Source organism: Phyllostomus discolor, chromosome 14, assembly GCF_004126475.2.
Source record: "Phyllostomus discolor isolate MPI-MPIP mPhyDis1 chromosome 14, mPhyDis1.pri.v3, whole genome shotgun sequence".
NCBI lineage: Eukaryota > Metazoa > Chordata > Mammalia > Chiroptera > Phyllostomidae > Phyllostomus > Phyllostomus discolor.
In genome coordinates, this window is record NC_040916.2 from 12,170,868 (window position 1) to 12,198,568 (window position 27,701).

The window sequence follows — 27,701 nt, forward strand, 5'->3', positions numbered from 1 at the left end:
TGGGAATTTTATCTCAATTACACGATGAGCGAGAGAGAAAGATTTAGTCTGTGTTCCATTTCAGCTGATCGATTCCAAGTATTACCAACAGGAAACGTTTCAAAGCAAAAACAGACTTGAGAAATCAAATCAGAATGATTTTTTTTATGAAATAAAAAGCCTCTGCATCCCCAACAAAATAAGATGGGTAGTTTGCCTTGTCTTGTAAGTAAAAAAGAATTAAACCATCTTAGCAAAATGTAAATACAGGGGAAGCTTCAGGAAGTTTCAGTGGCCCTTTAATTGTCTGAGAACCACAGCAAAAGAATTTGTTTTGTATGAGGCCACATTTTAAGCGATATAGGACTTTTTCCTACTAATAGTTAAACGTTCCAGGTTCCAGGTTGTTTTCATGTAGCCACCTGAAAAAAAAAAGATTAGAACCCAGATCTGAGGATGTTTGTTGAAGTTTGGACATACCTAAAACTCTTATCACGAGGCAATAGGAGACAGCTTGCAACTATTATTTCACTCACCCATTTGGACAGATGGTCCTGAAGGGTGCTGTGCTCCTTTAGTCTCCTCTCTCCGTCTAATGGAGGTTACTGGAGGGCCTTTCAGCTCTTTCCTTGGCACAAAAAGTATGTCAGTCATAAATTATCGTCTTTGTAATCATTAAGGATCTCAAACAAAAACACAAGTTCAGTTAAGCTGCTTTGGCTTGCAGATATAAAATCAAAATTTCTTGCTTCAGCGTTTATTTTCGCTGGAGGGGGAAAAAAAAAGCCCAGTATTTAACTCTTCTATTTACAAACCAAGGTGATCATTCACAAATTTGCATGATATTAAAGGGAATGCTAATCACCTTCTCAGCAGAATATTTGGTTAAACACCCTGTTAGAAGTCGTCAAGAGCTTATCAATATTAATTCGATGGTGCTTCTGTAGCAACTTCCTGGTTTCCCTCGGTTCGCTCACTCCGTGCTTGATGGAGTCATTTGGAAACCTTTTCCTTTCCTACATGTCTGAGTTTCTCTGACCTTTTTTTCATGCAGTGTGAAATTTTTGTCGGGGAGAAAAGTACACATGCGCACATGCACACGCGCACACACACACACACATTTTTCTTTTTTTACCTTATTTTTTTTCCTAATTTTTCCCAGACTCTCTTTTAAGAGAAAATCCTTAGAGAAGCTTCTAGGAAGGACCCTTAATTGACCTTGTGGGGGACCACATTGATTTTCTCCACGTGCATCTTCATTTCTGATAAATTATAAAGCCATTAATTTGCTGAGGAAATGGCAGGGCCAGGCTGCGGCACAGATGTGACCAGAGCCATCCCAGCCCCGAGTCTGCTGAGGAGTGCCAAGAATCTGGGGGAGAATCAGGAAGCCTGGATTGTTATGGTTAGCCTCACGTTCTCCCGGGAACTGTTTTAGTTGCTGCTGTTTACAGATCTAAAAGGTAATGATGTTTCCAGATAAATAGGCCTTCTTATTTGGGGTAAGTGGCCATTTATTGATCTGCTAACCCACAGTTATTGATTTGTGCGCCCCAACCACCGCGCTGCTCTCCACGCAGTTAACTAGAAATCCAGGAAAGGCAAATGGTACTTGGTTTTGGATCTTGGCTTTGACAAAAGCAACACCCCCCCTCCTCAAAGATACCCCTCCCCAAATGTAGCTATTATTTAAAAGGAAACAATTAAAAGGATATACTAATAAGATAGGAAGAAAGTGAGTCAAGACGCTCCATTACATTAGCACTAAAAGGTAAAATGCGGGGCTTGCCTGACAGTTTTTAAAATAATGCATTTGGTGTGTTCACGTACATTAGTATAATAATTTGATGTAAACTGCAGAGCGTGGAGAGAAAAATAAACAGAACTGTAATTGTGAAGAAGAAAAATCTGTTATGGTAAGAGTTGGGTAGCACGTATTGGGTGCATTTGTCTCCTTAGCAACAAGTGAATGTATAGATAGCGTAAGGACCTCAGACGGGGGCCCTGCTTTGCCATCCTCACCACAGAGTAGTCGAGATTCTGCAGCTACATTGTGCATCCTCACCGTGGCATCTGACAGCTTCTGCTGGGCAGTGGGCCTTTCGGGCGAGCAGCAGCAAGTCGGGGATGTGTTCCATGGTCCCTGCCTTTTACCTTCCAGCATTCCCACGGCTGCTGGGTGGGCCTCCAGACTCCCGGCGGTGGGGAGGCGGTTGGTCCTGTGTTTGAAGCTATGTTGTCCTTAACCAATTGCATCCTACATGCAGGAAGGATTGTCACCCAATCACTTGAAAAAAGCAAAGCTCATGTTCTTTTATACTCGTTATCCCAGCTCCAATATGCTGAAGACCTACTTCTCCGATGTAAAGGTAGGGACGTTTTGTATTATTAATTTTTGTTTTCAATTTCCGTGCATGTCATCGTGATTTGAACTCTTGGGAGTGTCGATGGAGAGGAGTGTGGAATCGGCTCATTGATACACCTGTGTTGTATTGATTGCGTGCACTTGTCCTTCTGGCAAGAGCTGGGCCCGGCAGAGCCGCCCCCTGCGTGTTAAGACCACAGGACTGGTATGAAGAAGGCACATGGTTTCCATGGTAGTCGGGGAAGCTTAGCCTCTGCCTTTATATGTCTTAGTAACTTCTTGGAAGAAGTTTCAGCTGGTACTGAATGGATGTGCCTCAGAGGGTGTGTTCCCCCCCCTCCTCTCAGCAACAGCACACTGTTTCTGTTTGTATTCCTGTTACTCTCCCCATATTTGTGCTCCTAAAAGCAAACTCTAGCACCTCTTTACCCCCCTGCCGAAAGGGAGCGTACATTGAAATTCTCCATGCAGTAGCTGCTGAAAAACAAAAGTGATGATTGTCTCTTATTTACAACTTAATTTGTTGTTGATGTGGAGTACACTGAGCATAAGGAGAATGAATAAAGTGACAGATTCAGGACACATTATTCAAATGAGGATATGAAAGCTGTCGGCCCTACAGCTGCAGCCTCCCTCATTCTACAGAATGTGGGGACCTCCTGGTTCTGTGTGCGTGTCTCTGTGCGCGCGCCTGGGTGTGGGTTTGAAGTAATTGTCTGCCTCGACTTGATGTTGTGTTAATCATCTGTAACTTTTTAAAACATAGATTGGATTTTGATGATGATAATGACACGCACGGTATCATTATCCAAGGATCTTGCTAAACATTACATTAGCTGAGATTGGTTTACTGGGGGTGGGTGCTTTCTCGCCCACCCTCCTCTCCCCACCCCCATATGTACGAGTTCTTATTTCTGTCATCGAGTGGCCCAAACACGCTAATTTCTCCGCACGCCCCTCGACGCGTCGTGCGTTGCGCCCGATGCCCACGTTGCCTCACTGGCCTCTTTCTGCAGGCCCACTCACACTGCAGTTTCCCTCACTCGTGTTTTATTTGGCCCTACAAGGAAAGTTCTGTTTTCCCTCCTGCTTGCTTTGCATTGTGTATCAACTTCAGCCTTTTATCTTTCTCCTCCCCTGGCTGAGCTCCTTAAGTGGAAGGCATGTTTTCTCCTCACGCAGTGCCAACAACCCGGACAAGGCAGAGCAAGGCAGTAACTCACGTGGCTGGTGGGGAATCATTCAGCGCAAACAAGGCGGAGGGCCACAGGAGGCCAGGGAAAGGGTTTGGAGTCTGTAGAGGACCATCTCAAAGAGACAAATGAAAGGGAATTTGTCAGCTGGTTGAGGACCAGGCAGCTTCCAGAGCCTAGGGGAAGCTGGCAAATTTCTTTCAGAGAGTCCTCCCAATACTTCAGTTCTAGGAGGGAGGGGACAAAAGTGGTGTTGTGCACAGGTGCGTGCGTGTGTGTGTGTGTGTGTGTGTGTGTCCGTGGGGCCTCCTTCACTCCACTTAGGGCAGGCATTCACAGTGTCAAGATGTAATAATGACAATGCCTTAGATTATGTATGTAGACCTTTCATTCAGAAGGAGGCCAAAGAGCTGTTCGAACTGCGTAGGTAGGGATCGCTCACCTGCCACTGGAATGCAGCCACCGGGAGGGTGGAAAGCAGCAGCCACCCCAGGCCAGTGTCGCTACCCAACGGTAGATGTGAAAATTAGAAACAGTCGTGTGTGTGTGCGTGCGTGTGAGCGCACACATGTGGTGGGGGGAAGGGTGAGGGTGGGGAAGATGGTTGATCTGTAGCTTTATGAATACTCTGCAGTGTAAACCCACAAGAAATCGTTCCCATCCTTGTACCATACACCCAGTAATGCAGCTTTTCAAGTAATCATTTACTGTAAGTAAATAACAATTGAATATTGGGTCAATATTTTTATTTTAAAAAGCACTGATATTCAGAGTACGGATTCCTGTCCATCCTCTGCCCGTACAGGGAGAGAAGGCTGGTAAAGAGTACTCGAGTCAGGTTAACCCCCAATTATCTACGCTGATGGAGGGGGCACAGGGCATGTCATGCAAAGCCAAAAATCACCGAAGGGCATTTCTGATTTTTCTTGGAATGAATCGTACATTTTTAACTTTACTAATTATGGGGGTTTTTTTGGCTAGCAATAAATGAATGTGTAGTCCCTGAGTTTGCACTAAGGATAACAGAAAATCATATAGAAAAGGAAAGAGAGCCCAGGCACAGGGGTCCAGAAACTTTCTAGAAAACATTAGCAGAACATTCTTGAGTTTCTTTCATATTAAGGAAAATGCAGAATTTGAATGTTGACAAGGTAATACTCATACACATGTATATGGATATCATACCCTGTATAGTGAGTATATGTACATCTATACATACACGCACACATCATCATCTAGGTATAGATGTACCTGGGTATAGATGTAGATGTATAGAATTGAGAGATCTCTAGAAATCGGGGAAGGGACCTTAGGGTTTCCTCAGAAATAAAACCCTGCATCATATCTCTTGCAAAAGACACATCATGTGTCTAAGGACCAAGTCACACTTGTCACAAAGACTCAGCCTGTACTTCAGTATGGACGCCTTCATCTAAGCTCCAAGAGAACATTCCTAATTCTAGCAGACCGTACCTTTTCAAATCTTAAAGTCATTTCATGTCACACAGTAACCAGAAGTTAGTTTCGTCAGTAAAATCCAGGAGAAACAACATTTTGTTTCAGGAATAAGGTGTGGCCCGGGAATCTGAGTTAAGCCTCACACCAGCTCCAGAAGCTGAGCCCCGCCGAGGGGATGCCCCCTCCTCTGTGTTTTTCCTTAGGAATGGATACAGGGAGCAACTCTCCACCAGGGACTTCCGTCTGGGCAAGAGGGGAATGCTTGTAAACTAGCCTGGGACAGGAAGAGAAAGCGGGCGTTCGTGTGCAACAGTTCAGACATCGGCTTGGGGAGGGAAGTCCTTCTACAGGGATGATGCGCAGGAAGGATGGAACCCGAGCTCGCTGAGCTGAATGCCTAGAGCGAGAATCCGAACAGTTCCCTGTTCTCCCAGAAAGTCAGCCTAAATTCTCTGGCCATGACGCTTGGCCAGACAAAAAGCTCAGCTCACCAGGGCTTCAGATCCTCTGAGAAGGGCGAGGGGGTGAATGGGAGATGCGGAGGAGCGCCGGATGCTGATTTTAATGTATAAACTAATAACTCTTAGACCACTAAGTACAACAGATTCGGTGTCATTTTAGCTTTGAAGAACAGACGCTCACAGCTTTTCAAGCCACCGGTGTTAAATGATGTATCTCATTCCCTCCACCCCTTGAGTCAACTGCTGCCGAGCCAGATTAAGGTGTCAGATTGATTTGTTTTATACATCTTTTGACCATGCTCATTGAATATTTAGGAAGTTTCTTCGGCCCATATTGAGGCTGAGATGTCCCGTGGGAAGCATTAATCAAAGTCACAGAGACCCGCACACTGTGGAAACACAGACTCTTTATTGTAGCGATTAGTTTTTGCAGTAATACATTAACACACTACAGAGCTTTCCTTTGGAGAACAATTGATCCTTTTCTTGTCAGCCACTACAGGCTGGGGAGGGGGGGGAAACTAATTCTTTAAAGTTTAACACGTTTGGCCCCCCAAAATGAATATCTGGAAAACACGGGGCCTGCCTTTGCCTCTAGCCAGCCCCCGACCCCGGACACATTTCAGTTCGCGTCTAGCGGAGGGAGACCCTGCCCTTCGGGCCGTTGTGCTGGCCATTTCGCTCGTCTCGTGTTTGGGGAGGCTGTTGTTTGGGCCCATTCTTCCTCTCTGTTATTTCCATTCCCTGACAATACGCTTTAAATCTCCCTTTATGTCCCCAATCCTAAATAGTGGCAAGTGCACTTACTTTTTTTGTCCTCCCCATTAGGTCATTCATGATCATTCTAGAAAAAAAAATACCCTTCTATGTTTTTCCTCTACAGTACTCTTGTCCATATGAGACAATGTCTTGTAACAATGCAGAAGCCTAATCTCCATGTCAAAGCAATTTTCATTCCCCAGTGCGCAGCCTGCTATCATTTTGTAATGTTTTGTTTCTTATTCTAAAAGAATTAAAAAGGAACAGTAAGCCGTCACGGGGGCCTGTAGTCCTTATCTCAGTGTCTGGAAATTTGGACAGTGTATTTTACTGCTGAGATAAAATGGAAAGAACTCCAAGTTCAGCAGATCGTAATGGGTTTAAGTTCTATTGAAATCGGCCACCAGAAGATCAGATAACGGGGGTCCTTCAGTCGTCTTTTTAATCGGGTTCCCCACAAGGCTGAACAGAGACAGAGCAGACACACAGAGGGAAAATATAATTCTTGGATAGGTTAAGTACATGTTTGAACTCTTGCAAGCAGAAGCGATTTGCTGATGACTTAATCATTTTCTGGTCAATTATCTGTGAGGGCCCTTGCAACTCCATGGCAATTATGATGCACGCCGGCCTTTTGGGAGAAGCAGCAGAGTCGCTGCTCCTGTTTCCTTGTTCCTTCCATTCTCTGCCGTAAATTTTCACTCATTTATTATCTTTGCTAGGGTAGAAACAACTTTCTGTGTAGTAATTACAGCCCCAATACACACTTTAGCTGTCATCTTGTTGGAGTCTGGATGTTTTCATGGCCAGCGTTTGATAAGTGGTCTTTGTTGATTTTTGATGAATGTCTATCTTTTTCCGGGGGCCCAGGAAGGGGATGCCTGTGATGACAAAAGGCAGGGGTTGTCTGTCAGCTCTCCCGATACAAAGGTATGGATTTATTGGTTTTGACTTGGCAAGTTGAGAGGCATCTGTCTTTTACGCGAACAGAGGACTGCCAATAAGAATGGTGTCATTTGCAGGGAAGGCACAGGGAGACATCTTCACCCAAAAGGTCACCGAGAAACCTTGGCAAACAAAGTTCTAAAGCTGAACCACGTTATAGTGACTTGGCATTTTAAAAAGTGCCATAAAGGCTCTGTCTCTGCCATCTGTGCACTTCGTCTTAACCATACCTGCCGGTCAGCGTAGCCTCCAACGGAAGGGGGTCTGGTCCAGCGCTGGCTGCAGGAAGTGTGTGAGCGAGTACAGTGGGCTGACCAGACCGCACCAGACATGAGTACCATGTGCAAACATCAAGTGGAATCACAGGGGGACGGCCATGGGGAATCACCCATTCCAAAATAAGTAAATAAATAAGCAAATGCCAGCTTCCGCCCCCTTTGTGTGAGAGCCATTTTCCAGCATTGAATGAGGCCCTCATCTGATGCCACAATTTCTCATTTAGAAAAAAAAATCAAGCCAATGGTGAAGTCATTGGCACATCCTGTCTGGTACTTGAAAGTAATAACTCTTCCCTGGGTTCCATGGCTTGAGTGAATTTCCATAAGAAGTACACAAATGCAATTTGTTTTACTGAAAGATGAACAATGTTTAAAGGAAGGTATTCGGGTTAAGGAAAATCAGATTTAGAACGTGAGCTTTGCATCTGAAGTGTGGAGGGTTGCGACATGATTCCTACCGTTGATAGGTTTTATAATATCTGGTACGTCTACCGTTGCTCATGCCTCTCTTGCCATCATTTTGGTGGAATTAAAAACACACCTTTCCGAGTAAGAGGGGTGAGGGGGGGTACTTTAAAAAATGCTTTGAATGCTGAAAGAATACATGAAGAAAATGACAGAATGCTGATCCCTTTCAATATTTAAATTTAACAGTTCAACAGATGCATTACCTCTCAGCTCATCAAGTGGTTTAGCAATTTCCGCGAGTTTTACTACATTCAGATGGAGAAGTACGCGCGCCAGGCCATCAACGACGGCGTCACCAGCACCGAGGAGCTGTCCATAACCAGAGACTGCGAGCTGTACCGGGCTCTGAACATGCACTACAACAAAGCGAACGACTTTGAGGTAGGCCCTCCTCTTTGTCTTTCGGGCTGCTCCCTTTTCTTTCTGTGAAGCTTATTTTCTTTAGAAACGTCCCCCAGTCTGCTTTTGTGTTGGTATTTCACAGACGTACCCCCAAGTAGGTGAGAGGTAGAGCGATGATGAGGAGACCCTGTGGTTCCCAACAGAGCCCCGGGGACCTGACCACTCCCCCTTTCCTTTCCCACTGCCCAGCAGGGCTACTGCCCCTCTGGCCATGGGAAGAGGGAACTGGAGAATTCAAAGAACATGGCAGCAAGGGACACGTACAGTGTGTTCGCTTTCTGGAGAAGGGGTCCCTGCCCCAATAGACCCGTTTCACATCTAAGTTCTGGCCTGTCAGTTGAGCCAGAAAGACACAGTGCGTGCTGGTAGCTGCGAGCGTTGTTGCCTGGGAAAGTCTAGAAATCTTGATGGGGGAGCGGTTCTCTGGTCTCCAGCGTGAATCAGCACTTATTTCCCTTATGGGAGGAATGGCGTGAGAATTTCCTAAGTGCGTTTTCTAAAAGATCCGTCAGCGTTTTTTGGTTTGTTTTTGTTTCTCTGATTGTGTTTTGGGAGGAGGGGCCTGTGTGTTTATTTTGCATATGGGTCGCTTTACAAGCTCTGTGCCACTCTGCACACACTCACGTATCTGCAGCACACACATTCTAGATACACACGAAGCTGTAGAGACAATTCCCAGAAAGCAGAAATCTCTGCAACAGTGAAAGATATGTGGCTGTAAGGCATTTCTTTACTGGCAAATGTGGTGCCTCAGCAAACATCTTTCACTACAACATGATGACTGTCTATGAGAAAACACGAACGCATCTCCCGGTACTCACAAAGGCATTTTGCTGAGCCCTGCTGGCCGTGGCCACAGCAGTCGGAGGTGGGAACGAGCCTAGAATCCCGCAGGCTGAGCCCCCGATGAGGAGAGTCGATAGGCCGTGGCCTGACAAAGTTGCTCCTTTTCTTTTAGCATCTTGAGGATAGGAACGTTCTCTCCCTCATCTGCAAGTGCAGAGGCCTTACGTTAATAGCCTCGCTTTCCTTGCGTAGCTGGGTACCCAGAAACACCCCCGGAGCTCTCAGCTTCAGGGGAGAGAGGGGCAGCTTGGTCTGGCCCTGCTGTTAAAGGGTCTGACCGCCGCTGCCCACAGGGCCTGCCATTCCTTTCGGGCCTTTCTCCAGCTGTTCTTCACCCTGCAGTTCCATTGTGATGGCTCAGAGAGAACGGAGCGGGGAAGCGTATCCATGGGGAAGTCCCGGGTTTTGCCTTGGAGGTTCATGTGGTTATACCTTGCTGTCCAAGACCAATGGAGATTGCTTGCCCAGTGTGCTGTAAACAGAGTCGTTCCTTGGGCTGAATGCATTAGGAGTGGGGATCCTTGCACTGCCTCACAGTTTTGAAAGCTCTGCGGTAACAGAGCACTGGTTTATGGATTGACGAAACACTAAGAGGTTTCTCCTCAAGCTGAAGAATATGACCATGGCTAAGTGTCTTTAAAAATCTTGAGAACTTCATCCCCCCCTTCTGATATAGATGTATTGCTCTAATCTTTAAGCAAAGAGAATTTGACCATGTGCTAGCGAGCTCTTTATAGTTTATTAAAACAAATATTGGTTTAGTTGCATATGCATCGAGGTTCATAAAGAATTGCCCAAAATTCACGAGAGAGTTCTGCATTTTCGCTGTGAAGCACATTTGAGAGAGCAAGTCTTTACAGTGCACGTTAGGGTTTTTAGTGTCACTTAAACCTTACCTGGTCGGAATTTAATCCCTTGCTCACAGCGCAAGGGCCAGAATGACACAAACAGGGGACGGCTGGCATCAAGAGATACCCAACAAGCTGCTCCATTTAGCATGGTCTAAATCCTCCTTTAATATGATTAACATCTGATAGTTCTCTCTCTCTGAATCATCTCCACTTCCAGCCAGGCCACCTCGTCTTTATCTGTAGAGTCTATTTTAAGACCGCTTCAGTGCAAGGAGTATGGGGCCCGGGGAGCAATTTTGTCACTTCTCATGTGACTTCAGACAAGTTATTGGTCTATTTTGGGTCTTATTCTTCCTTCGGTAAAACTGGGCTCTTTCTGGAACTGTGGTGACAAAGAAGCAGGGGCCTGGATTCTGCCCTGCCCCCCTCCACCCACAGGCGTGCAAACACACCTGCCGCCACATAGGATCCTAACGTCACCCCGTAGTTTTTCATTTAGACCCCCAGTCTTGGCACATTTACTCACAAAAGCTTCAGATAAGATGGTCCTTTCTTTTCTGTGCCTGTGTGCGTGGAGGTCAGTGCTTAAGTGAGATGCTTGAAAAGCCACGGCTCTTATCGCCGGAGCTTTACCAGTGTGGGCCATGGCCGGGAGCCAGAGGTAGACCCGGCACCAGGAGCGAATACCTCGACTGATAGGGTGTGCACTGTGTGACTTTGGCCTTGAAGTCTCTCCTCTTAGATCGAGTGAAATGACTCTTCAGGCTAATGTGAGCAAGGCAGGGGGGTGGCAAAGCAGAAAACTGTACATCTTGTTTCTTTCTTAATTTTTAAGTGTGGCAGAGGGATTCTGAAGTTATGTCGTCTTCATGGTGCCCAAAGATCCGGTCCATTCGAAGGAATATATTAACCTAACCGAGCACTAGCGGGCCCAACCATAAAACCTCTTATTGATGGCATTTTAAACTTCTCAACCGGTTGTTAGTAACAGTAATAAAGTAGCTCACATTTATTGACTGTTTACTATGCCCTGGGCACTCATCTAAGTGTTTTCACCAATATTAACTTATTTAGTGTGAACAGTAATAATAATAGGGGCATGCATACAAGAAAAGCTTCCTTTTACCGAAAGATTTGTACTGTTTTTAAGTGATTCTAAATAGGAAGGGACAGACAGGTAGAGGCAGGGAGGGAGAGGCGGGTATGAGATGAGAGAAAAGAAGGCTGCTTTCCCTCTTCGCTGGACTTCTTCTTCCTTCTTCCTTGCCTCGGTCTCTCACCTTTTTGCAGCCTTCTGCTCCCTCTCTGCCTCTGTCTGAAGCTTGCTGGTGGCCCCTCGCAGCCCCCCTCCAGCCCCCGCTGCTGCTGGCTCCCAGAGCAGATGGGGAAGGTTTATCACTAGCGAAGAGGGAGTGGCCTGACTCTCTCTCTCTCCCCCCTTCTAGGCCCTGCATGTCCTGGCCTTTATGAGCCAGGACCTTCTGAGTGACAAGCAGAGCGGTTCTGCCTTTTGTATCAATTTACACAATTGCCAGGATTCTTGGCACGGCACTCAGACCTAGGGTGGTGAGAGCTTGAGAAGACCCAGGGGACGTGGAAGAAGACCCTGAAGGGGGGGGTGGACAGGAACTGCACTTTTAGTTTGTGATAAAGCCAAGGAAAGTTGGCTACGTCACTGGGACTGGGGCGTCTGGCTCCGGGGCGTGAGTCTGCGGAGGTGCGCGGGGCGTGTCGGGTTACAGGCTGCACTCTCACTCCTGCTCCGTCCGTTGAAGGAGATTGGCAGCAACCAGTTCACCTTTCCAGGTGTTACGGCATATATTCCCATGTTTCATTTTCACTTCCCTCTGAAGAGCTTCCAAAAACAATTTTTTTTACGGGAAGGGAAAGTGGGCTTGGGATTCTGTCCCAGTTCTTAAATCATCCTGATACTTTTGACTCGAGGGGCACACGAGTTGGATTTTATTGCTGTTTTGTTGCTCTCCCAACTGGGGTAGGGGAGAAGGCAGCGATCACTGTCAATTCCCGAGGCTGGTTTACAGGTTTTGGCAAAGGACCCAAGTAAGCCACCAACCTGCGTTCAGGGGCCAAAAGACCTACCACCCCAGTCAGACTCCGTTCCCTAGGCTGGCCACGTGATGTGGTGCAGCTGAGAAAGGCAGAAGGTGGGGAGGCTGGAGATGGTCTTGTGTGAGAGTTGACTGACGCCTTCATCCAGACTGATACTTCTGTCTTTAGGCGCGCGTGAGTTGCTGTTTTGGCTTTTTTGTCTCGCTCACAGCGGTGGCAGGAGAGGAGGTAATGCTCAGTGTCCCAGGCTGCGTGGGGTGCTCCTTCGCGTCCTCGAGCACCATGCGGTAGCTCCTCCGCCCAGTGTGGCCAGCCAGGCACCCTGCCCAGGCCCGCCAGTGGCTACCCGTTTATCTGTAGGCAGCGTAGCATCCCAAGGCCCAGCCAGAGCTGTTAAGCTCCCTTGCCCTCACTAAAGACCCAGGTTTGGGGATGGAAGGTCTAGAAATAAATAGAATGGGGGAATTCGATTCATCGATTAGCCGGCTTATAAATGCCACTTCCTAAGATTCTAACCCCTCCCTGGGCCGATGAACCATCATCCAGCCCGGGGTTTGGCTTTTTTAGGTGTCACATGACAGTCAAGAAGAGCACGTGTGCAAACCTCTTGCTGTACTTTCTGACCTTCTTCTTAGTGCGAGAAAATAAAGCAGCACCCCTCATACCCCCTCATACCCCCACACCCCAACACATTATCCCTAAATACAGACACTGAATCCCTGAAAAGGTTCTCTCCACCCTGCCTACCCCCATGCCAGCCCGCTCCCTCCCTCAACACAACACACGTGCGAGAAGATTTAGTACATCTGGAAGTCTTTCATTCACATCACCGTCGCTTTAAAGAAAAATGAGGACAGGTGGATTTAGGAAGCACTTCCCTCTGCTGCAAATAGATGCTTAAATATGAGGATCATTTGGAACACTGGCACGTGAGCGCAAACCTTCCACTGCTCTCGCAGCCTTTTGGCCTCCAAGCCGCTGAGCTGTTTAAATGATCGCGCAACACACTCTTCTTGGTGGGTGGCGGGGAGGCAAAGAAACCCTCTCCGTTCCTCTCCTTGCCAGCCCCACCACTGACAAGCCAAATTGATCTCTTAAGAGATGAAATGAATGTTCTCCAAATATATGCACACACATGGCTCTCTGGGAGCAGGTTCCTGGTACAGAGCGGTTGCCCGCGAGGTGGGGAGAGCAGTGGAGACGGGGGCGGAAGTAGGGCGGGGGCGGAGGCGGGGCAAAGTGGGGCTGCGTCCCTGCGCGGGGCTTCCTCTCCGCGCTGCTGTCCTTCTGGAATCCGAGGTGTTGATCAGGATAATGAAGCGGGCGCGTTGATTTATCATCTATTTGGGAATGTCATTGCATTTTTAGCTCCCTGTGTCTTTTTTGTCATTGGGTTACATTCAAGCACAGTAAAATCAACTTTAAAACCTCCTTACTCAACAGCTTTATTAGTTATAGCATTCCATGACCTTTCTCAACATTCTTAAAGAAAAAGATACAGTGGAATGCCGCTTTACTTTGCTTATTGTCCTTTGTTGTGGTGAACAAAGCGTTTTCTACAGTGGCTATAGCACATAATTATACAGCTTTCAATGGCAGTGTCTTGGCACCTATCAAAGTTCAGAGGAGCCTTTAGCAAAAAAAAAAAAAAAAAAAGATGTTTTGTGGCAGCCCAGGGAGGGTCTCATCTTTCCTTCAGAAAATAGTTCAAGGCTCTTCTGTCAAGCTTCCCTACTTAGAGCTTTTTCTCCTCCTGCTTCATAAAGTTTAAAGCGGATTCAGTGGAGTTCTATGATCTATTTCCTTTGAAAGATTGTTCCTCGGCACAGAGAGGGCCTTTGACTTCAAGAGTTCACAGATTCATGTCTTTAGGTATCATATGTCTGACCTTATCAGTTACTCCATTTAATGTCGGAGAAAAAGTCTCAACTCTTTGTGTTTGTCTGTTTTGCCTCTGTGAAATGATTTGGTGAAAAGACCATCCCTTTTAACACACCACCGAGAGGCCGTTTCGGCTGCAACCTGCCCTGTGGCTTTTCTCTCTTTAAAAAAAAAATGTCCTTGTGTTTTGTGTATGGATGAGTTCACAGTGAGAATAGAATTATACAAGGGCAGGCGCACACACAAAAAAAATCTTTTGCTTTCCTCCCTCCCCTCCCCCCCCCATGATCTATTGGCTCTCTTGGTGGCTGTACCCCAACAGGCGAAGCCATTTAGCAGACACAGAGGTGGCAGCCGTGGCGCTGGGGCAGCGGTGGGTTTTCCCTTGCTTCGACCTACCCCTAAGGCCTTCGTAATTAATTGTCCTTCGGAGAAGAGGAAAGTTCAGAGGCGGTGTGTGGAGTGATGCCTATTGTCTGACCTTCAGTTCTCCTCGCCTTGGCGCTTTCTCTGGGTCCCACAAAGGGGTATCGGGGGAGAAAAGGAGCAAGTGCTGCGCTGAGAGCCGCTGGTGGTGGCTGGAGCTTTCGGTGGGACGTCGTCATTGTGTCCAGCCCATCCCGGGTGAGATGTCTGAAGAAGTTCTAACGGCCTTTGAAAACAAGCCTGTGTGTGTTTCATCTCGATTAAGCAAGCTCATTTAGCGGACACAGGCTTGTTCCAAAGTTGGCGATCCCTCTTCACAGAGCAGATCATATTTTCCATCAAATTCCCACCCCTCTGCACCCGATTTTATTTCACTTTAATGCTTTGGTTCTTTTTCAGCCATAGGACAGAGATTTTAGTAATCATTCACTCATTTCTCTTCACTACCTCCGTATAAATTTGCAAGGATAAATGTTTTTTGCAAGTACTCTTGGTAATGCATAAGCCTTTGGTTTTTGAAAGTAGATTATTCTAGTTTTAAAGTCACGAGTGCCTTTAAAAAATCATCACTGCTTTAAACCAACCCTCAGTGCTATTGGATAACATGACATAAAACAAATGGCCCCTCCCTGTTTTTGGTGGAGACACAAAATTCAGACACACCGTGAAGACAGCTATTTGAGAAGTAAAGGAAAAGGAGAACCATCGGTGATTATTATATTACTGTTCCTGGTAAATAGAGTGAAGCCCAGATAAACAAATACAGTGATTTTTCCAAGGAGCAGTTACACGAGCGTGGGAGAAGGGGTGACAATCACTTCGCTGAGGTGTCCACAGCGACTTCAAGAACCACATCGAGAGGAAACCTCTGTGTCCCTCAAGGCAGTCTGTTCTGGAGGGAGGGACCTGCAGGGTGGCCAGCACCGATTCTGTCCCCGTAGCTCTTTGAAAACACTTGGGCAACAGACCTTTGGGTATTTAAAGGGAAACTGTCTATGGAAGTTGACCCAACGAATATAGTCACGTCAAAAAGGGGGTCATAAAAAATTGAAGTTTTTCTTATGAATCTTTCATTGGAAGCAATGAAAAGGGACAGTGCTGTGGTGTAAGTCCGCTGTGCTCCCAGCCCTTCTTCCGGGCTCTGGGCTATTGTTCTTTCATCTCCTCAAACAGACTTTCACTTTCAAATGGACAAAAGTCACTTAAAAGCCAGACAGCTGTACTAACACACCCACCTCACGGCGCAGGGGCCGCAGGCAGGTGGCGAGGCCTGCCAGACACCTCGTTCAAAACTGCCCGAGTTGTTTTCATATTCACCTCGAGAGGGACTGCGTATTTTCCATTTGTGTCCCCAGTCCCCCCAAGGGTCCCCGACACATTCCTTGCATTTTCTTGACGGCACGATACAGAGACATCCGTGATGATATTTGTACCTTGGGCTGCACGGTCTGGGGCCGGTGCGCGCGAGTTTGAGCGCAGAATTTAGCAGAAGACAGAGGGGGTTTGACTCCAAACTCCCCTGGCTTCTCTCTAGTCAGTCTCTTGCAGCCGATCTGAATCTCTCCCTAAGCTTTTCAGATGTGTGCTGCCTCTTCACGAGTAGCTGGCATTGCATGGCGAACACCCACCCACGTAGGGATAAGCCTCACCTTGGGACTGAAGGTGGAGTTAGCGATAGGTAGGCCGCCCTGCCTGTGTCCCAGGTCTCGGGGCAGCCGCCGCCGCCACCGCTGCCGTGGGCCATGGAGAGTCTTCCTGTGTGTGTGTTCCGGGCCCTCCCTCCCTTGTCACCTTGTGTACGGTCTGGTCTGTGACACTGATGGTGATTATGTCATTATTTTGCTCTGGGGGCCCTGGCACATCTGCAGAGCCCAAGCACATCTTCTTTGTTGCGCTGGCAGACGGCCCACGCCACAAATGCTTCATTAGCCCTGCTGCTGGCCTCCTTGCCAGACGCGAGTGCCCAAATGCAGGCTTCTTTCTGCTCCGTTCTTTTGTGTAGCTGATGATCATGCATTCATCTTCCCGCTTCTTCCCCGTTTCCCCCGACTTCTGAACTCCAGATGCCCCAGTTTTCTTGCCCACATCACTCCGGAGTCTGCAGCGAGAAACAAGGTGACTCCTTACTCCTTCATCCATCCCCACCCCTCCCCACCTTCCCACTTTTCCATCCCCCCCGGTGAACAGTGACTTTGAGTAACTCCCCAGTGGGAGGGCTGACGCTTTCTCACTTGCAGTTTGAAAAGATGCCAGGGGATTGCTCCCAGTTTATGATGGGAGGTAGGGTTAGCATTTGGACTTCGCAGATATTGCTTGTTCTGTGTATGCCTTTCTCCTCCGCCCCTTCTCTCTTCTCGGGTCCTTAATGTGCTCCTGTGCATTGCCACATTTTACCAATTTTCAGAAAGCAGTCTAAGGTGGGAATGCAGGAAAGATTCTTTATGCCTCACTGTGTCTGTGAGAGCCAACTGAAGTTTCCTTTTCTCTGAATGGAACCTTCGCCTCCCCTCTACCCCCAGCCACAGTCCCCTGCCCTCTCTCTGCTGTCATAACCTCCCTGGCCCTGACAATGACCTATTATTAGATATTTAAAGTGACCAGCGCTTGGCTGTGTGGGAACCGAGCTACGACATTTCTCTGAATTTTGATTCTGTGTATTTAACAGAGCCAAAGCTTTAGTTAAGGTGTGCTGGTTTCGACATTAACTGCAGTGAATTTTAGAGCTTAATATCTTGGGCTGTGATGGGGACTCTGTTAATTGGTATGTTTAATTTCCCCTTAAAATTGAATGAATTGATCTGTGTTAGCGTATTACAAGCAGCTTCCCCCACAGAGGGTTTAACTAGTTTTTATCCCCCGACCAGTCGACCAACATGTGATGTTTCAATGTCACCCTCTTTAGGTAAAACATTGATTTCAGTTGTAAGGTGTACCCAAAAGGAGCAAGTCCATAATTTTCTGGAAACCGTGGTCAGAATATTGTCCTGAGTGCTAATTCAGAATCCTAGAACGAAGACCCTGGTAAAGATTGAAGAGCATTTCTCCCGAGGAAGGAGCTGCCGTACTGTACAGGTTCCGGTGTTTTCCTGTCACCGAGCCCTGTTCTGGATGTTAGGCGCAAACCAGCTGACAGGATGGAGAGAGAGGTGGCCAGGTCCGTAGGCCAAGTAGGCCACCAGCTCTGGGCAGGGAGCATATCGGGAGAGGCTGGTACTTGTCATTGATTAAGTCATTTTCCAAAGACCCAGGATGTCCCCAGAACATTCCCAACTTCCCATTATTAGATCATTATGGTTTTATTGCCCCTGGGTTTATTTAAACCTTTTCAAACCCAGCCTCATTCGCAGAATAGACCACTCCTCAAGATAATAATTCTGTAAATTTATTACCTGCTGTGAAAATAGTATCTTCTTGTTATGGCTCTGAAAGTGATTTCCCTGGAACTCCAAAGGGCTACGCCTCGTTGTGATGGCCTGGGGTCTCTGCACGGGGCTGTGGCCGCATTCGCCCTTTCCTTTCCGATTTTGTAGGCTTGGATCATTCCTGCCTCTTCATCTTCATCTCCGCAGATGAAGGAGCTCCAATCCTTTTTAAAAGTGTAGTCTCATACAGTTAGTGGGCTGCCCCTGGTCATTCTAGCCATCCTTCAGTAATGTGCTTCCGGCATGGGCAGGACTGTGGTTTCCCAGGGACAGTTACAGTTGGGACACAGTGGAGCAGAATCCCAGCTGTGGCCGGCCACACCACGGTTTGCCGGTTGGACCTCGTGTACACACCCAGTGGGACTTTCTGGGTTGCCCCCCAAGTTGGTCCTCAGAAGCTGGGTCTCTTGAATAGCTTCTCAGTTGTACTTATTGGTGGAAAGAGCCCATAGACCAATTTATGAGACTCTTGGCAAATCTGACGGTGACTATGGAACAAATTCAGCCAAATAGAAGGTGGGCAGGTCCACTATGCTGCCCAGATGGTTTCAGTGTTTCCGTAAAGAAAGTATAGGAGTGTTTGACGTCGTTGGAGACACAGCTTTATTCCTGGGCTTGAGCCTCTAAAAAATGACGACTAAGGAAATAGAAAGTTCTGGTGTCTAAATTATATTCTCAGGAAGGAACCAAAATGTTTACTTACACGTAGATGTTATTTCATATAAAAGCATCACCTTGAAATCTTAAAGAGGAAATCCTCTGGAGAGTCCAATGTCCGTGGTCCCAGGCTAATAATAGTGTGGAACTTACAAGAGCATGGATTCTGGAAACAGTTCCCAGGTTCAAATCCCAGCTCTGCCACTTGCTAGCAGTAAACCCTTGGCAAGTGTCCTACCCTCTCTGTGCCTCGGTTTCCTCATCTATAAAATGGGGAAAATAGTACCCTCTTCGTGCCTCCCTTACAGGGTTGTCCTGAAATTAAATGAATGGGCATGACTATATGAGCACTGAATACGCGCTGTGTAAGCATTTGCTTTTATCTGCCTGTAGAGCCAAATAAAAGCTACCTTGTCCAATTATTGCATCATTTCCTGCTGACCCTCAATAAGAACACAAACAAATGAGCAAACAGAGAGTTCTCATCAGAACTGGGACAAAGAGGCAGTGCTAAAGTGGTTTGAAAAAGACAGTGATTCCCCTGCCCCAAGTGTGGTGGTCAAGGTGACACCAGCCTGGAACATCTCGGGAGTCATAGTTTCCAGATGAGGACAGCAACGCGGGGACAGGGTCTGGGGGAAGGAGCACCGGCGCGGAGGGCCTGCCTCAGGAGGCTCTCCTTGGCGCACTTGCACAGTGATAAGCTTCAACACCGAGCTTTGTCCTGGGTCTGAGATTCTGTGTTTCGAGAATAGAAGACATTCCGCGTTCTCTAAATAGATCCCGGGCACGGGCGTGATGCAGCGCTTCCAGCAGCGATTGCGGGTCCCCCGGGAATCCAGATGGAATCGCGCGGGGCCACTTCTACCCTTGTGGCTCTGTGGCGGCTTAATTATCTCAGTAAGCGTCTCCAGGGTGCCCATCGCGGAGTTCTCCCAAAGCCCGCTTCGCAGATCTCTCGACGGCACCTTTGGAGATGGAGCGGCTCCCTCGCTGGGATTACAGAGGCTCATTTTTCAGATTCATAAACAATTTATGGACTGAATTAGCGCTCGTCTTCAAACTTGCTGCTCACTTCATTTGCTGTGTTGGCTGGGGCAGCCAAACAATAAGGAGCTCATCTGCGAAGGCCTCGTGCCTGTGGGATTCTAGGAGATGGTGCAGACCCGAGCAGACTAAGGGGCAGTCTGAACACCTGTCCCCACCAACATCCTGCCCGGGCCACACCTCACCTCAAGTCGATCAGCATTCATAGTTGTTATCAACCTCTGTATAGTGTCCAGCATCTCCCCTCTCCCGAGGAGACAGAACTAGTTGTTTTGGGTGGGATAACCACCTTCACTGCCAGGCTTGGTTAGTGAAGGTTACAAGAGCAAAACCGTTCTTCCCTTTAGGTATTCTCTAAAAGAGAGCCATCTGGATGATGAAAGGTTTTTCCAGTGGGGTTTTGTGGGTGTGTAGGAGTGCAGGGCGGGGGCAGGTATCACATTCTCACAAGTCATTGAGACATGTATTTGTCATCTTTCTTTTGGTGGTTGTCCCCAATTTCTGTTTGGAAAAGACTACTCTAACATTTATCAGTGCCATTGGATACTGAAAGTGATGTTTGGTAAAAGGTGACATAGTCCCTCGGAACAAGGGTGGGGGGCTGGCTGAGAGGGAGGGGCGGAGGCAGAGAAGCGGCCGGGAGCAGGAATAGGCGGAAGGAGACGAAAGGCTCTGCATTCAAGGCCACGCCATTTCCTCTCGCACACAGGCTGTTTTCAGAGATTGATTGTCTTACACGACCCGCAGGTGTACAAGACAGTCCACGTGTCGACTCCTGGCCTTGCCCCCCGACGGGGCCAGCCTCAGGTGTGACACCATCCTGGGTCTGCGGCTCTGCCGCACGAGATGTCTCAGTCCCATTTGGTGGGGGAGGGGCTTCCGAAGACTCCCGGAGCCCTTCTGGAACCTTTTTCTCTTCCTTCCCAGGCTACTTACCTTTTTTGACAAAGCAATGTCAACGTTCTCTACAAGCTCTTAGGTTACTTTTGAAATACAACGCATCCTAAGTTTGTGCACAGGGCCATTGTGGAGGAGAGGCCCAACAGAATTCTCTAGAAACACAAAATGGAATTTCCCTGCAGAACAAAGATCTTCCCATCAAAAGCAAATGGGAGGCCTGAGACCTCGCATCCCAGCCCTTTCCCAGAGCAGCCCGTGTGTTACGTGGGGTGCACACGCTGCCGTCAGCGGAGCCGCAGCATCTCTGCGACCCGCGTCCTCGGAAGCTGTTTGATTATCTCGGAAGCCTTCGGTGCTCGCTGCAAGCCATGCTGTTCACAGATAGTCCTGCCTGAACCCCGCTTCCTAACAGTTTCTCCCTGGGCTCCTCCCTCACATTGGCCCGTCAGTGTGAACACAGGGCATGCAGACGAGTTTTAATGTTAGCCTAGGCAAAGCCTAATTAGGAAGGTAAATCTCCTGCCGAAAACAATCACGTAATGCATTCTCAAACGAAACAGGAGTGACTGGATTATCTGTGCCCCAGCTTCCCTTCGTGCAATATCGGAGAGTTTATGCCGAGTTGTTTTTGGAGCATCTCCCATCCAAGAATGGCACCAAGCTGGGCCCTATTTATTTTAACACCTCGCCCAGGAATTGTAGCAAAAGCTAAACGTCAAGCGCTATCAGCCTGTCTTGAACTCAGACACCAGTGGCACATCACCCGTGGGCTGACCCGAAGGGAAGCCAGTCAGCGGGTCAGAGTGACTGTATCCAAGCTGTTGCATTAGCTGTGTTGTAAAGGAGGGGATGGGCGCCTCCATTTAGTCCATTTAAATACTTACCGGCAGGAAAGCTACTCATGAAAATCTCCTAATCAAAGCAGGGCGAGGCTGAAGTCTTCCTGGTTCTTCGATTTCTGGGTGTGGCCCGTGAACTCTCCCTTGAGGCCGCTGGCAGCCTTAGGTGCGCCTGGGGGATGGGGTGAGACGGTCCCGGCTGTCCTGCAAGAACAACCAGTGTGCTGACCGGGGAGCACACGGGGCAAGGGAAGAATGAACAACTATGGACCTCCAGAAAAGTTGTCAGCCCCCAAGTTTGGCCAAGAGCCGGGGCTGACAGGTCTACAGCCCACAGGCCGGGTCGGGTCCTCAGTCTGTTTTTTCTGACCCAGAGTTAAGAATGGTTTTTATCTTTTTAAAGGTTGTCAAAAAGAAGACTATGCAACAGAGATCGAACGAGACCCCAGAGCCTGTGTATTGACTATCTAGCCCTTTGTGGAAAAAGCTCCCTGACCCAAGACCAGGGCTGTTTCTGTCCTTAGTAGAACGTGTGCTCTCGGAGATCCCTTCTCGTTTGGAAGTTCCAAAACTGTGCTGCTTTCATAGAATAGTCTCGGTCCAGCTCTAACCCCAGGAAACTCCCAGATCTGTCACCCCAGCAGGGAGCTTCCGGTTTTCAGGATCTGAGAATATCTTTGTAGTATCTCTCGGGGCTGGAGGGATGGGGGAACGTATTAGATTTTAGTTTTCGATGCGTTTTCTCCGATTTTGTTTTTGTTTTATTTTGTGTGTTTTGTTGTTTTTTTTTAAACTTGGAGTCACCTTTTCAAACGTGCAGAGTTTGAGAAGGACAGCAAATCTACTCCATCAGAACAAGTAACATGAAAACCGTTGAATTTCCTAACACGCATAACACCAAGATTCCCAAGCATGAGCAGATAAACCAGCCACTCTAAGCACGTTCAGGGAACCAGCTTTCAGCCCCACACGATACGCTTGACCGTCCCATGGAGTTCCTTACAGCAACTGTCATTCTGTTCCCTGCGCACTAGCTCCTTCTTTTCTGGGGCTGTAGACAGGCGGTTTTATTTCTACTGATATCCCTATGCAGAGCTGCCAGTGGAAGGTTCACGGTTTAAAACGTATACACACAAATTAACAGGTAGAATAGAAGGCGTTAAGACATTCTTTTTCATTAGCCCAAACTCACCATTTTTCAAAGTGGTCAATTCTAGCAGTGTTGGTGCTCTTAACATTTTTTTTTTTAATTAAGACCTGTTATCAACATTTTAAAGGTGCAGATTTTTTTGTGTGTGGATTCTGCCTTTTCTAAATAGCCACTCCTAAAAGATAAAGACACAAATTCAGGTGAGGGAACAAAGAAGATACTCAGGGCCCCAGCCCCGCTGCCTGCGGCTGCACCAAGGACCGAAGTCCACTTCCTGGGATCCTTCCCATGGAGCCCCGCTGGCTGTCCGTTCGAGGCACATCCTGAGCCTCGCTCCTCGCAGGCCCCACGTGACCGTTCATTCTTTTTATTACGTTTCCTCCGTTGGGCCGTATCTGGTTGCTACTCTACGGGCACCCAGAAGGGCTGGTGTGGCAGCGGAAGTCAGGCCGTCTGACTTGGAAGCGCGCTGCCACAGCTCCCTGTAGGTCCCCGCCGCGGTGACAGACGGAGAGACCTGCTTTCCTTTCGCCACTTTTCCTAATTATCCTTGCAGCTCTTTCAGGCTGGTGGAGAGGAACGTGGGGGCTGTTGTGTGGGTCTGGCTCCCAGACCTCCGCCAGCCTCTCCCTGGGTCGACTCCCCTGCCCCCACCCCCTCGCGCATTACCATGACAGTGCATGGCGAGCACAGACCCGAGCCGCTTCCACCAGCTGAAACCTCTGATCCCAAACCCACGAGAGAGTTTGGCTTTTGGATTTTGGCAAGAAGGCCTGTTGCCCATCAGGTCAGCATGAATAAAGATTTCTTTCTTCCTTTCTTTTTTAAAGGCAGGCATCGACTGACTGCCCCCAGAGCGCCCCTTTTCTCAAGACAGTTTAACCCCTTCCTTCCCCCAAGTACGTTTTCTATCCCGAGTGCACAGTTTCTGTTTTGTTCTTTCCCTGTGAGACAACCAAGAAATCTATATGTAAAAATTGAAAGCTGAATCAATTCCGGGCCATCTTATCATTTTTAAAGTATGTTTATCCAGCTTTGTAGTAGGAACAAGCAGACTGTTTGAAGGCCACATACTTCTCAAACCTTGGTTGCAACACGTTTGCGCCGTTTTGAAACTGTCTTTATCTAGCTGAGAAAACGAAAATCTATTTGATAAAGTGGCACTCTGGCCAGTTTATCTTGCAATATGGCTTTAGCTCACTGAGTCTATTGATTTCCTTAAATTAATGTTTACAGAATGCTACTGAATTTTGCTCAACAGAACATTGTTCTTTTGAAGGTTTGCAAAAAAAATGAGACAGGCTGTTATTGCCACGTGTTCCTTTGCTTAGACGGAGGAAACACAGGCTTTTTGATGGTTCTTTTTTTTGTTTTTTAAGGATGGCCTTGAACTCTTGCCACTTCCTAAAGGCATTTTCTCTTCACATATTTAAGTAGCAAACATGTCGCTAGGAAGTGAGCCCCCACTCCTGGGCCTAAAACTGCACGGGCGTTACATCACTCCTGTCCTGTAAGGGCCCCGAAAGCTGAACGCCGCTTGAAGCCGCAGAACAAAAAGACTCAGGTCCAAGCTCAGTTGTCGGTGTAACCTGGCAGGCATGTGCAGGCAGCTTCTCGGCCAGCGCCCAGGGATCATCACGCCAGGCCTTCCACACAGAGGTTTGAGCATCCTAATAAAATACAAGCACTGTGTAGCTGTTTAGTGGGCACCCTAAATGCGGCGCCTTGCTCTTTGCCCGTAGGGCGCAGCATTCTGGACACGCAACCTCATCTCCAGAGATGATTTTAAAGCTGGCCTTCCCAGGGGAGCAGACTTGCCCATTCAGCTCTTGACAGGGATTCAAGTCACAATCGTGAGACGACCGAAATAAAACTTTGGAGACACAAAGCAACTTTTCTCTACTTGTTGACGGAGCCAGTAAAATCACCCAAGCAAACCTGCTCAAAACTCCTGTCAAAACGCTGCTTGGCTCACATGTATTAGTCACAGTGCAGCGCCTCCCAGGAACTGGGCTCCCCTTCGAGGGTTCAGACCACCGTCTTCCATTCGGGGGATGTTTTCTGCTTTCCAAAGCACATTCATGCTCGCTTTCCCATGTGAGCCTTCCTCCTAACGAAGTGAGAGGGTGTTGGGATACAAGCCCACGATTTGATAGCATCCTACACCGCTGCCGCCCTTCTGAAGGGCCAGTTGGTCCCCGGCTGTCCACACAGGGTCAGCGCGGGCATGCCTGGCTGCAGCGGGGAGACCCGTAGGAGCAGCATCTTGTAACCGTATTTCACAGCTCCACGATTTCTCTCCTCTGCCCCAGGCAGGAGAAATCAGTGGGAGCGAGGCAGTAGAGAGGAGCAGCGATGACGTGTCTGCTCTCTCCTTGTCATCTGATAATCTCCACGAGGAGTTACTAAAGCATCTGAGTTGATCCATCTGAGTGCACTCTGTCTGCAGTGTCCGCCCCCAGCTTGTGCCATCGCTGTCAGGAGATAGGTCTCTCCTTGATCAATATTTACTTAACAAACAGCAGGGACGGGAGCGTTTGTTTGGAGGAAGCGTGCGCACACCAGGGCGAACGCATGCTCAGAAGGCGCTTCAACTTTGTCTCCTCTTTAAGGACCTCCGTGGGCCTGTGCGCGTTCCCTTTCCCCTTTTGACATCTCCAAAGACGCTTAGAAGCCATCCAAGAAAATGCGTCCTTGTGTATAGTTAGCACATTGTTTATACTGTGGGGGATTTCCTGACGTAAACTCAGTTTTGAAAAACCCAGCCCCAAGTTGGTTTTCCCCTTTGTGCTCCTACCCAGGTTAGACACTCGGGAAGGCTCTCAGGGTGAACTTGATGCATGAGCATCTCCCACTGACCCCTTTCAGATGAGTGGGAGGGAAGAAAATGCAGATGGAAACAATGAAGGCAGCCTGACAAGGCGACTCGAATTATACATCTCCAATGGCATCACATGTATATGTTTGTTTGTTTGTTTGTTGTTTCTCAGAAAGCCCAAGGAGAAAAGGAGCTCTCCAGGTTTCCAAACCCACTTCCCCAGTTTTCAGAGTTAGCCGTGTTTAACTCTCGTAATAAACAGGAATCGCAGGGCGCTGAAGTTGAGCGAGCACTGTTCTTTCAACTCCTCCGAGACAATTGCTTGAAGGCTCCCGTCAGGGCCGTCAATGCAGTGGACTTGGAGGCATCTGGGTCCCCTCGGAGGGGTTTTGTTTCTGCGTGGGGGTCGCGGCGGGGAGGGAGGCTGTGGGAGTTATTTATTTATTTGATTTTGTGAATCGGAGTTGTAAAGCCATCTGAAATATTCATGCAGAATTGTCTGAGAAGCCCGTTTCTGTTTTATTTACTGCACAGTAGAACAGCCACAGCGGATTAGTTCTACAATACCCGTAACAAAAGCCCAACAGCTGATGCATGTGATGTTAGGAGGTGACAAAGCAGTTAAAGTATGCTGCTGGCTACAGGCAGGCAGTCAGCAGATGCAGACAAAAGGGTTTGTGACAAGAATAACTCTCTCTCCAAGGCGAGCAGTGAAGAGTATCCAAAATACCAGTACCCTTTTCTCCTTGACATTGTCTTCTTACAGTCAGCATTTTATTGCCCTTTTATAGTATTAAAAAAATGGAGGAGGAAGAAGAAAGAAAATCCACACACAAACTAATTCACCAAAATACTAGCCAGCCTTTTACTTCTCTATTGGCTAGCCACAGCTGCCCATACATAGGTTTTTATTTCCATTTTCCCATTCAAGTAAGTCTCCAAAAAAACCCCCCAAAAAACAGTACTTAAAAAGATGAACTGAAAAGATGATCTCCGTTGTGATGTATTGATAAGCTTGATAGTCCTTTCAAGTCCTATTGGTGAGGGGCGAGGGAGAGAGGTATCTGCCTGGTTTGTTTTCTGTCCATTTCAGCAAAGATCATTTCACTGATGAAATTGGGCCAGTGGACCATTTTTTAAGGAGATCAAGGAGGGGAAAAGGTAGGCATCCATGGGGAATCGTGCACAAGGGGCAAGGTGTAGGTCCCCTGAGAGAGGCCGATGGACGAACTTGTGGATGTTTCAGAGGTGTGAAAAATCAGCTTCTCTGTCTCCAGAAAATAGGAGAGGCTGTCTTCGTTTTAACCTTTCTAATTCCTCTTCTATTCTCTGTGACATTCATTCAGCTGCCAAGAGCGTTTGGCAAGGTTTGGGCCAGCGAGCACACTTTCAGTGACCGCTAACCTTGCTATGTCCTGACACTTATGATGAGTGTCTGCAGGACACAGAAGGCAGGCAGCCTGCTATGTCAGGCTTTTATTATGTACTGCAGAGGCTAGGGACAGTCAGTTTAATAAAACAAATCATCCTTGAAGGTAAAGCAACTGGGAAGAGGAGGAGGAAGACAGGGGGGAAAATGTGTCTTTGCCACTCATTCTGATTTAAAAAAAAAAAAAAGAAGAGCAAAATAACCATCCACACAGCAACACACTGAGTGTGCACATACCTGCGCATATGTGTGTGCGCTGTGTGTGCATGCTGTGCACACCCCCCGGCCCCTGACTGAGCAGATTTGAAACATCCTCCCATTTTCCCCATCTCATCCAAGACCACAGGGCCCTCTTTTGCTGGGAGGAGATCAAGTACAAACAACTGCGATGAGATTGGTAGGTGCTGCTAGCCAGCCCCCTTCAAATCCGTGAGTGCCTTCAAGTGCCTCGTGGCGAGGCAAGGAGAAGCAAGACCATTTGGGGTGAGGCTCCTATATTGGGATGCCTTTTATCAGAGCAAAGTTTCCACTCCCCTCTCCTGAAGAACACTCAGCTCAGCAGCTCCCACAATAGCCCCGGAGCTCCAGCCAGCGACTTTGGAAGCCTTTTGTTTTTCCCCTGTGGCATGTCCAAAGGCATGGCCTTCCCTCCCCCTCCCGCCGCCTGCATTGTCTTGCATTCCAGGGGCTTGATTGACTGTTGCCACCTGATGCTGAGGAGATACTCTAGGGTTCATTCTGCACATTGTTGGGTTCTATTAAAAGAAACCTAGATAAGGGATTACTTGTCACTAAGGGATTTTCTGCAGATGTTTATTAGTGATTGGAAATCCATTAGGTGTGAAGAGGTACAGAAAAATATGGGCAATATCGCTCTCTGCATTCTAAGACACCCCCCCAAAACATCAGACAGCACCCCCCTCCCAGCTCACTCCGTTAAATGAAGTTGGGGAAAGTGTCTGGTGGAGAGGCAAGGAGCTCTTTTTTCATGGGTGATATTTCTACCTGGGGACGGAATTCCTTGGCACGCTCTCAGGAGATCAGTTGCTACCCACCC

General features: G+C 47.9%; 1 protein-coding gene across 6 annotated transcripts in view; it reads left to right on the forward strand.

Moving 5' to 3' along the window:
• Positions 1–27,701, forward strand: part of PROX1 (prospero homeobox 1) — a 46,126-nt gene that overhangs the window by 14,239 nt on the left and 4,186 nt on the right. For all 6 annotated transcript variants that reach the window (XM_036015056.1, XM_028530904.2, XM_036015058.1 and 3 more), the window contains exons 3-4: positions 2,241–2,348; positions 8,093–8,287. In XM_036015056.1, the coding sequence (XP_035870949.1) occupies positions 2,241–2,348; positions 8,093–8,287 (303 nt within the window). The remainder of the gene's footprint in view (positions 1–2,240; positions 2,349–8,092; positions 8,288–27,701) is intronic.